General features: G+C 44.9%; 1 protein-coding gene across 1 annotated transcript in view; it reads left to right on the forward strand.

The window, feature by feature from the left end:
• LOC309857776 (glycerophosphocholine cholinephosphodiesterase ENPP6) overlaps positions 1-8,763 on the forward strand; it is a gene marked incomplete at its 5' end in the record, with an annotated part of 33,712 nt that extends 24,949 nt beyond the window's left edge. Inside the window, 2 exons of the mRNA XM_082750528.1 lie at positions 609-732; positions 5,331-8,763. Of these exons, the coding sequence (XP_082606654.1) occupies positions 609-732; positions 5,331-5,536 (330 nt within the window). The remainder of the gene's footprint in view (positions 1-608; positions 733-5,330) is intronic.
• Positions 8,764-11,745: the final 2,982 nt, after the last annotated feature.

An 11,745-nucleotide genomic window follows, 5' to 3' on the forward strand; every position in this document is an offset into this window, starting at 1 on the left:
AGCTCCCTGAACCACGTTGCTCCAGGGTTTTTACTCGGGTTCCACTGCATGGGCACGGGTGACTCCATCCTTGGCCACAAGACCGAACGCAGTCTTAGAGGTAGAGCACGTCCCCATCTCATGGTTGGTCTCCCCAGTGACCTCCTGAAGCTCCGCAGCCCCCCACCCATCAGGGACCTCATTAACAGACACCAGGTATGGGAGAAAGGGGCTCATTATGAATAACAAAAACCACTCCATCACTCTGGAAATTCCAAGGGTTTTAGGAACCCTGGTCCTGGAACCTGGGACAAAGGCCAAATATACTTTTCTGTACACCACAGATATACTTGAACATCCCTTCTGTCTCGCGTGATATATTTAGTGACTTTCAAACTGAGTACGAGGTACCGTCCTGCTCAGAAAATACCTTTATAGGTAGAGTTCTCTGTCAATTTCACAGGCTGCCTCCCCAGGTCTGTGCTCCCCGGATGGAATAGGACAGGATCTGAGGTTGGAAGACCCCAGTGGGGAATGCTGAGAAGGAGATCCCACGGTGGGTGGGCCCGAAGCTCGCTCATCACGATGGCTGGGACACAGTGTAATGTGACTGCCTCTCTTGGTTTCAGAGTCGAGACACACTTCCTTTTTGGATGAACAGCACCGGCAAGAGGGAAGGCTGGCAGCACGGGTGGCACGGCTACGACAACGAGCTCATGGACATGAGGGGCATCTTCCTGGCCTTTGGCCCCGGTAGGCAAGACATGACCACATGCTTTGTCCTCCATTCCCAAGGAAGCGGTCTCCAGGAGGGGCTGACAGCGCTAGTAAAGGCTCAAGTGATCTCTTTACGGACCCTCTTTATGAGCAAAGCTGAGTAAATCCAGCTGGTCTCCACGAAACTTCTCTGGCTGGCCGGCTTTCAGATGCTTAGGTTTGGCAAACGTGGCCAAATACTTTTCCTTGTAAATTTTAAATCTTGAGTGCGGTGAAGAAAATGGATTCCACATGTTTGCGATTCATTTTTTACTTAATTCATCAAAATGTTATTTCACAGCTAGTTGATGTCCAGGAAATCTTATCAGACACCAGGTTGCCGACAGCTGTGAGTCTGAGCTGACGAGATCACGTCAAGGGTCTGACTCCTCCGCAGGTCCTCCCTGTCTAGAGCACCCAGCCTTGTGAGGGGGGGTCATTCGGTTTAGGGCCCAACCAGAAGCTGGGATGTGCTCAAGGCTAGGCTAGGAAATGACCTTGAGATGGACTTTGAATGAGCCAGAAGGCCTAGGGACATCTGGATGTCCTTGGATGAAAGCAAAATTACTCTGCCTTCCTTGACCAGATGCATTTCTAAGGCTGGAATAGAGGGGGCATGGACAGGGTCTATTTGGTCATTTGCTTTACTGACAGAGGACTGTGAATTCACATTGTTGAGAAGTTTATCAGATACTCAAAGTCCATACTATGACCCAAACACCCCTTTCGTTCTTAAAAAAAAAAAAAAAAAAAAGAGAGAGAGAGAGAGAGAGAGAGAGAGAGACATTCAGCAGCCATTAGCCCTCAGTTGCCTGGCTCATAAGCTAGTCTCCTGTCACTACTGTTCACTGTCCTTATTAGATGTAGTAACTTACCCTGACGTGCATATTGCAAATGCTGTTTTCTGGAATTAGATTACAATGTTTCAGCCTATAACAGTCCGTGCTTTCCTTTCCAAGTATAGGTTAGAAATCATGCCTAGAAGTTCTGCTCTTCTTGACGTAGCAAGACAAAAGATCTATGTTTGCCTTGGGTCACTCTATTTACCACAAAATAGCTGCTGACAACACCTGGCTGTCCATTTCTGCATGCTCCTTGGGAGCTCCTGGCCTCCTGAGCCCAGGGATCACGTTAGTCCAGGTCCTTTCTCATGTGTGATACGAGTTCCCAAGTCTTGAAGCAAGTGTCAGTACCAGTAGCAGCCAACATTTACAGAGTGCTAACTGGGTTCACAACATTGGCCCAAGAGAGTTCAGAGGATGTCCAGGCACACGGCCATGAACTAGTGGGAGTTAGCAGGAGCTCCCTGTCAACCACGCCTCAGGGCGGATTAACCTCTTACACTACAATCAACACGAGTTCACCAAAGCTCAAAAACATAATGAATGAGGAAGGGAGCCTCAAAGACATTGTTGAGGTCAACTGTTGGATGGATTAGGCTGGAGATTTTCCACGGCCGCGGCCTTTAAATGGGAGAACATTGAACATCAGGGCTTTCATTCAAAAGCGTAACTTTTTCCTTCCTTAGAAGAGAGAAGTAAGATGGTGAATGCAAACCGGTTGTCAGCAGAAGGAGGGTTTATAGGCAACAGTCTCAGGCATAGAGCAAATCTAGCCTCAAACCAAAATTTTTAAACAAAGTATCCAAAGCTACATAAGCTTAAATTCAGAGGGGAAAGATGTCTGTCCACAAAAGCTTCCATCATAGGTTCCTATTAAACCAAAAGCCAAAGCCTTTTACAGAGAGAGAGAGGGCTCCTGATGGAAATGGACTGGGCCCATTACAAAAATGCTTCTAGGCAGATACCGCCTTGCGAGCCTCCCTCAAACCATCACATTTCTGGCTCCAGTTCTCATGAAAGGTTGAACAGCTTTACACACTGACTGTTTACTCTGAAGGAAATTGAAGAGTGAGGCCTTTAATAGCTATCTAGCTGCACTTTGAGATAAAGGTACATCCTTCCTGATTAATTGTATGCGCTTCTCGCTCAGGGAGGAAGCCGGGCATAATTACGGCTGCTCAGATACAGCTTAGAAGTCAGTAAGTCTGGTCCGGCAGAAAGAAAAGGAAATAATTCTGGAAGATAGCCTTTCTCTGGTTAATCCCGGTTTCTAATTTGAACCACCTAATCTCACCCCAGAGAACTCCACATTTCAAGATAAGACGGCAGGAGTGTGAGTCGGTGAGCTGCCTGTGAGCTAGCGAGCCTCACCGGGAGAGCAGCCCAAGGTGGCCAAGCATGGCATGCGGCTGCAGAAACTTCTCTCTTTAGGAACAACAGTTTCAATATCTGGAAAATTTAAATTCATAGAGATAACCTGGATTGCCAATCCAGATTCAACATGTCACCTTGAGTTAGTAGAGCTTGGCTGGGTCCTCCCCAGCTGGATCTGGTATTGTTCTGCTGTTAAGGAATTTTCTAGAAGCTCTCATTCTAGCCTGGATCCTCTACTCATTGGGCCCAAAGTCCTAGCACTGCAGCATAGGAATTCATGAACCAGATGGAATGGGGGGAGGGGGACCCCTTCTCCTTCCTGCTTATGTGCAGAGGATTTAACTTTGTACTTTCAATGTAAAATGTTTTCTAATAATTTTATTGTCAGTAGAGCTTGATCTCCGTTTTTCCCGCTGAATGGTAAAGACACGGGCATTTGGAAGGCTGGGGAAGGACATGTTGGGTTTACTGTGTCTGCCACCCCCACACCGTCTCCACCCACACACGTGACAAGGACATGGCCACCATGTGGTGAGGCGATGTGGTCACCACACCCAGGTCCATGGCAAGTCGCAAGGAGGGAGACGAGTTGCTGCCACATGGCTGGGACAAGCTTTCCATTGATTTTTCATACCGCAGCCGATTCTTCTCTGGGGAGGTCTCACCACTGTCCTCACCTCATTGCAATCCATCGCCTTGATATTGAGAAGGGCTGGGACTCTGGGGCAGTCCTAAATCTCCTCTCCATGCAGGTTCCAGATTTTGACCAGTTTTTACCATGAAGTGATGCTGCCTTATCCCTTATCCTCTTTGCCCCCAAATAAAGTGAATCCTCCGAGTAATTTATAGGGTAAATATTTCCAGTCCATAATTTGCCCTTGTGGGGTGTTTATTCTACACACTTACTATTAAGAACTGCTGCCGCTCATCGAGCAGATGCACTGCGCCTGGAACCGTGGTTTAGGTACCCTTCCCATGCCCTTCCCTGGGCTTGCCCAGCTACTAAGCGGCTGTGGGCTGGTTGCGGAACCCATTCACTTCTTGTGAATTACCTCTCCAAAGTGAGCAAAACCTATCACTTGGGAAGTAGGCCTGGGTCGAACATACTCTGTGGGCGCATTTTCTGAATAGAACTTCTGTGCTTGTGATTTCAGGCTTAATGTAAGAGCAGGATTTGGTGTTGGCACTTCTGGACTCTGTTGCCATTGGTGTTTGTTTGCTTTTTAAATAAAGTACTTGTCATCATTTTAGCAGAGCAATTATAAAGGATTATCTTCTGAGGGAGACAACTTGGCTTTACAGCCCCAAATCACCCATTTCCTTTCAAAGTCTTATATAGACTGAAAGCGCTAGCAGAGGCCTTCATGGTTAGATCAAACCTCCTTCTAGAATTCAGTCTCAATATAGCTCCGGTTTGGGGCCCAAAAGAGAAACTGCTGTGTACACTACTAACTTCTTACACTCACTCTCTGAACAGACACGGACTTGGCTTTCAACCTCCTCTTTCCTCCTGTGGAGAAGGAGAAAGTGGACTTTTCTCTGCAATCTGTCTGCACTCACTAGGCTGTGAACGACTGCCCCTGCCTTCTAGAATCCTGCGTCACCGCTGGAGTTTGGGGCAGCCGCTGGGTGGAAGCAAGCACAGCACTCTTCTCCCTCGACCTGAGGAGCTCTTGAAGCCCTCACCTGGGTCCCCAACTCCAATACCAGTTTGCTCATTTTCCCCTCTGCTAAGTTGTTTGAGCTGCCAGCGAAAGGCTCCCAAGGAATGTTCCATTGATTCTCCAAACCATATTTAAGAAACCATCACTGTTGTTTCTGAGGTGGCCAGAACTGAGGAAACCATAGGTTCACATTCCATGAAGCCCTGAAACCTCAGTGTGGCAGGAAAATGAAGGAATGTTCCTCAGTGGCTCGGGGGCCCCCTGGCCAACCAGCTGCTGCTAGGTAGATGTTCTGGAAGATAAGCAGAGCATGTAATTGGGTTTGGGGGGCTCAGCAAGACAGTCAGCCTTTTTGACCACACCTGCTCTCCAGGGCTCAGCAGAGATGAGCAGCAAACATGGAGATGCCTTCTGCCTCTCCAGGATAGCTCTGTTGTCAGGAAGGGCCTACAGTTATGTACAAAGACGGTCTGCTGACTTGTCTTTCTAAAGAAACTCTTCTCCCTGAGCCCTAGAGAACAGCTTCCTTGTGTAAGCTATAGCCCTTCCAGATCCCCTTCCAAGTTCACCGTGACTTGGCCTCGCCCCTTTGACAGAGCTGATTTCCAGTCCCAAAACTGCCTGGAGCCCGAGTAGAATTCTCTGTGTTGTGACTCGGCCCCTTTCTGCCCTGGGCATGGCTGTGACTACTTGTTTGCTTGCCTTTCCCTTTCAGATTTCAAATCCAACTTCAGAGCTGCTCCAATCAGATCCGTGGATGTCTACAATGTCATGTGCAACGTGGCGGGCGTCACTCCCCTGCCCAACAACGGCTCCTGGTCCAGGGTGATGTGCATGCTGAAGGACCAGGCCAGCTCGGCTCTGTCTGTCCGACTGAACGGCTGGGTTCTGGTCTCAATTCTCCTCCTACTGTTCGTATAGATGCTGCTATTGTTGTCCCCAAATGTTCAGCCAAGGGTGCCTCCGTGGTGGGATGGTTTTCATTTTCTATTTGAATAATAGCTTCATTAACGCAATCAAGGCCACCAAAATTGTAAATATACTGTTCTTGGATGATTCCATATGTTAAAGTCCTTACTTCTTAAAACAAACAAACAAACACCAAAAACCCCAAGTTTGATTTCTTCTGGAGGTAAGGAAAATCCAGCTCCTCATTGGTTCAACTCCATGTCATCTTCTGCATTGTCCCCATGCGGTCACTCAGACAAGCTATCTGAGTAGGAGCCGACCCATGGGGCAAGAAGACGTCGAGTGGATAGTGCATGGAGTCTTGGGCCCGTCTCTGTCCTGCTTTGCACAAAGCAGGCCCTTGTCTGTGTCCCCTCCACACCCAGGAGCCATCCTTGGGGTCTAGAGCTGCAATCCTGCCCTGCTCCTTCCAGCCCAGAAAAACGAAGCCCACATAAAAGCAATAGCTGTCTTCTGTTTCTGGCCCAGCTCATGGACTTGTGTTTTTTTTGTTGTTTTGGAGGGGTTTTGTTTGTGTGTTTGTTTTTCACTTTATACCAAGTTCCAGAAAGGGCATATCTTAGCTTGGATCACCAATCAGGAGTACGAAGGACTGAAGAACTCACCAAACAAGGTAGAAGTCCTGGGCGCCCTCCCAGAGTCTGGAGTGTACACAAATGTCTCCCTTGGCTTGAGGAGCAGAAAAGCTTGCAGCAGATCCGCGCTTCTGTAAGGCTCTGTCTGTCCCATCATGGGGCCTGGCACGTGGCGGGCCCTGCATGGCTTTGGATCCCAGACGGAGTGTAGGCTACGGCAATACCTGACCTCTTATTACACATCTCGCTGATGACTCGTGGACATGTTTGCAGAAATCTCGGTTCACTGCTTGGAATGGTGGCACCGTAAGCCAAAGTTCTAGGCACCAGTAGTCTGGAGCAAGGCTCATGGAATACCACCAGCAAAGTGTATCCCCAGGGACCCAGAAGCCCGAAGGAAATGGTGGAGGTGGGGGTGGGGTGGGAAACAGAGAGAACACAATGGAACCACATCCCAGTCACTAACCAATTAGCCATTTGATTCGGAAACGGTTTGGTTGGAGTGCCACCTCAGGGACCTAAGTTCTTGGGAAACCCCTAAGAAGACCCACTGAGCCTGAGTTGAAATGTTTTCAGGTTAGTGATCTAGAGTTGCTGTTGGAAATCTTGCTGTGAAACAAAGGGCAACAAAGGACATGTTTAAATGATCAGAGTCACACAAACCTACCATAGTGTTAACAGTGAGTTTACACTAAATGGGGACACACCTGCAAAAGAGACTTTCCATCAGGAACAGACAGCCCAACAGGTCTCCCCAGCATGATGAAGCCCCATTACAGCGTTTGCCTTGAGAAATGAGCGTCAAGGCTCACCCTGATTGGAGAAGGGTGGGAACATCTCTGTGCCTTGAATCATGAGAGCGAAAGATCGCTACTTAACAAATACATATACCAAATCCGTCGTCACAAGAGATTTCTAGGGATTTAGGTAATGTGTTTTAAAAGTGCCAGCCAACCATCCAATCAATTAGAAAGAGGACAAGCCGGCCTTTGTTATTTGGCTGAAAACAAACTGGTGCTCTCAGAACATTGGGCAGTGGTGTCTCAGGCATCCATTGTTCAAAGTGCCCTTTGTCCAGAAAACAAATCCAGTGGAGCCCACCTTCCTCCCTTGTGAAGGAAGGATGGCTTAGAGATACCCAAGTGATTCGGTTAAAAGGGGATCATGAAAATCAAGAGAGTACAAACAGGCACACAGTCTTACCCTTTGTGTTTCCAGCCCTATTCTATCATCTTCCTCTCACTCATCCCTAACGACTTCAAGTTGCATAATAAAATCTCAGATATTTGTCTGGCAGAGTGTAGCTAATAAATAATCTTAAATCGATGAACGAGAGTAAGGTACTTTTGGAATCATAAATACTGGTAAATAGTAAAGAAAATCCAGACACTAAATGGAGAAAATAACTTTTTCATAAAACAATGCCTACATTTTAGTGGCTTAATTATTTGGCTAGAATTTTTCCCCCTTTGATTTTTATTTCAAAGTTACATTCTTTTCCTCAGGAAAATTTCCTCTAAATGTGTTCTGTTCCTTTTGAGTCAAATCTCATACATATAGACACCTCTCCTCCTGGAGTATTTTGCTACTTCATTGCTAATTCCAGGAGGAAGTTAGTTGGACTGACCTGCAAATACCGAAGATAAACCAAAGGAATGATCCTTACGTTAAAGATGAGATAAATGGCTACTTTCCCTGTCCAATGTCTAATTGCCAGAACCCAATTCAATTAAGTTCTGAAGACCTAAGCATCCATTAGAACAGACCCAGGGAATTCTTTCTAGCCTCCAAGAGTTCTGATTATAGAGTCCCAACTCTTCCTACTTTTAAAGAGAACTTGGAAATCCACGTGGATCTGAGTTCAGTCACCAACGGCCATTTGCAAACTTCCTGGGATTGTAAGCGCCATCTGGCCTGCTTCCAGAAATGTAGATTTGGAAGATCTGGGTGGGAACTCAGACAGCACTTGTAGGTTTGGGTTTGCTCTATGGAGAGAGAGTTTCTGGTTAGACCTTGGTAGACCTGAGTCTTCTGACAGCAATTTCATAATCCGCCAGTTTCTCCAGAGGCCATTGGACTGGCATTGCCTGCTGATCAGCAGGGTCAAGGTTCCAGCCCTCTCTAAGCCAAAGCAGATCTGCAAGCCCCAGGGATGGAGACAGGCACCCAGAGGGGTAAAGTTGGCTTCTCCATACCCCATTCCCATGAGTCTAGGATTCCCAAGAGCGTTTTCCAACAAACTCATTGTTGAAGATGTGGGCCTGGTTTAATGGATTTTCTTAAAAAAAAAAAAAAAGTGTTTTTGACATTTCTGTAAATAGCAAAAGATTTCAAAATGTGATTGTGCATTTAATCTTTTTAAACAATTTGTGATAGACCAAAGTCAGCTCTTGTGAACTACTTGCTAGAAGGAAGGATGGTGGGAACCTTGGACGACTGGTTCTAGAACACGTGAAACTCGGTCTCAGGTGTATGCTGTGAAAAATATCCTTGTGTGTGTATTGCTTGGAAATCATAAAATAGCACCTAGTTCAGTGCCTCAAATGTTTAATAAATGTTCCATAAATATGTGTTGAATAAAAAAAATAAATCTCATGAAGGAGACCTGCTTACATTCCAGATAGTCTCTTCATCTCTAGCTCCGCAAGTTAAAAGAATGATTCAGTTTTGACTTGCTATCTTTTCTGGTCACCCAACTGATAAATACAATTATACTTCATTCCATGGATTCAACATAGTCCATCCCTGGCTTACGGATTTGATAATGGAAGGAAGGAAGGAGAGAAAGAAGAAAGGAAGAAAGGTAAGGGGAGGAAGAGAGATTAGATTTTGAATATACTAAACATAATATACTTTGAGAATAACAGCTTTATCAAATATAATTCATATACCATGTAATTCATCCACTTAAATTGTGTCATTCAACAGCTTGAGTCTAGTCACAGAATTGTGCAACCGTCACCACCATCAGCTTGGGAACAATTGTATCACCCCCAAAGATCTGTATATCCACAAGTATAGTATTAGCGGGTCAGTCCGCATTTCCTGCCCAACACCACCCCCCAACCTGTCTCAGGCCACCACTAAATTACATTTTGTCTCTACAGGTTTCCCTATTCGAGGTATTTCATTAAAATGGAATAAGAATATGTTGTCTTTTGTGGCTGGCTTCTTTCACTCAATGTTTTCAACATTTTAGCATGAATCAGTACTTTTCTCTTTTTATTTCCAAATTATTCTCCATTGTATGGAGTGGCTACATTTTATTTATCCATTATTTAGTTGATGGACCTTTGTTTTTTTCTCACTTTTTGGATAGCATGAATATTGGTACTCTGAACATTCATGTATGAATTTTTGTGCACATATGTTTGCGTTTGTTTGGGGAATATACCTAGAGAATAATTGTAGGATCACATGCTAACTCTATATTAAACTTTTGAGGAACTATCAGACCATTTTCCAAATTGGCTGCACCAGCAGTGTGAGAGGGTGCAATTTTCTCCACATCTTCACCAACACTTGAATCGTGTCTTTTTTTATTATAGCCATCCTGGCAGCCATGATGTGAGATCTCATTGTGGTTTTGATTTGGATTTCCCCAAGGGTGAATAATGTTGAGCAACTTTGCATGTGCCTAATGGCCGTGTGTCTATCTCTATTGAAGAAATGTTTATTCAAACGCTTTGCCCATTTTTTAAAAAACTGGGTTTTGGCCATTTTATTATTGAGTTGTAAGAATTCTTCATATATTCTGGATGCAAGTCCCTTATCAGATACATGTTTTGCAGAAACTTGTATTTCCCTGTCCTGTGGATGTTCTTTTCACTTTTTTGGATAGTATCCTTCATGGCACAAGTTTTTAATTTTGACAAAGTGCAATTAATCTATTTTTCCTTTCATCAGTTGTGCATTTGTGTCCTCTCCAAGAAGACTTTGCCCAACCCAAGTTCATGAAGATTTACTCCTCTGATTTATTCTAGGAGTATTACGGTTTTTACTTATATTTAGGTCCGTGATCCCTTTGAGTTAAGTTTTCGTTTATGGTATGAGGAACTGATGCTTCCGCATTCTTTTGCCTGTGGATATCCAGTTGTCCCAGGATTGCTTATTGCCAAGCATACCAACTTTTTAGAGAAATGTGAAAATGATTCTGTTGGATATAAACACTTTAAAAAAATAATAATCACTCCAAAAATGTGAATTTTTTTGTACCTCAGCACTGGCTATGCAACAGTGTTTATTCCTCATACCACCCCCACCGACCAGGTTGGGCCCCCCATACTCTGCCTGTATAACATCCTCTATTGTTCTCTGTCATACACCGATCAAAATTCTCATCATACAATAAATAAAGATCTTGTTTAATATTGTCTATTTTTCTCACTGGAATTTCAGTGAGAGAGAGAGTGTGTCTATCCTATTCACCCAGCGAAATGCCCAACACACAATAGGTATTGAAGGGAAATCTGTTGAATGCATAAATGCCTTGGCATTTTATTGCATTTTCTTCCCATTTTTACCACCGCCCTCTACATCCCCACACACAGAAATCACGAACACTTTTTAAAGCTCCCGCTTCACCATTTTAATCTCACCTCTGACCTTCTTGATCTAACCCCATTTTTCCTAAGTAATTACTTACCTTGGTTTTCCTTTGGCACTGAAAAATATTGTACCTCACAATTATCTTTATTTCTATTTCCTTGAATTCAACACATTCTATTTTGCATGAGTTTGTTTTGTGTGCTAAATATGGGAACAATTACATTTTCCCTCTCTGACTCATTAGATTATAGTTTTGAATATACTAAACATAATATGCTAAACTATAATATGACATATTATAGTTTTCTTGGAAAAACTCCTTTCTTCACTCCTTCCTTCTTTGGAAGGTCAGGACTTTCGGGCACCCTAATAATTGGCATCCCTGCTTCCTAATTAATTTTGTATGTAATTGAGGTAGACCCAGTGTTTGAAAGATAGAGAGTGAAACATCACCTTTATTACAATAAAGCTGATAGTTATTGGAGAATGCAGGGTATAATACCACACCTCTGAATCACACAGATTGACCCACCAAGGCCCTAGACCGGTAAGTGCTCTGCAGCCTACCAGAAGGGAAGCAATGGTCTATCAAGACCAAAGGCAAAAAGATGAATCCACAGCGGTTCCGAGTTAATTCCTTGAACACTAAACACATGTGGGGGGTTTCTTCTCCAGGCCACCCAGCACACTTGCTTGCCAGGCCAGGCCAAGTTCCTAGGGAGCATCACCGTGGCAGTTCCGAAGGTCACCAGCGTGATTCAGGAGGACTCAGTGTGGCCTGGTTCATGGTGAGGCCCCGCAGAGCTGCCTATAATTTGGCCCTTGGAAAGACACTCCAGGTAATTTACTTGACTTTGCCCTTGCTCAAAACTCCCGGCCCTGTGGGCCGTCCTGGCCTTCCTGCTGGGCTGGGACTTGGCGGAACTCCAAACAGGTTTTCCATTTTTGCCAGAAGCCCAGGGAGATAAGGCATAGTTCTGTGAGATAACAGTCTCCCATTTGTGTGTCTTAGCCTAACTCCTGGCAAAAGAATGATTC

The sequence above is a fragment of the Mustela nivalis genome, assembly GCF_964662115.1.
Source record: "Mustela nivalis genome assembly, contig: HAP1_SCAFFOLD_1249, whole genome shotgun sequence".
In the NCBI taxonomy this organism is placed as follows: Eukaryota; Metazoa; Chordata; class Mammalia; order Carnivora; family Mustelidae; genus Mustela; species Mustela nivalis.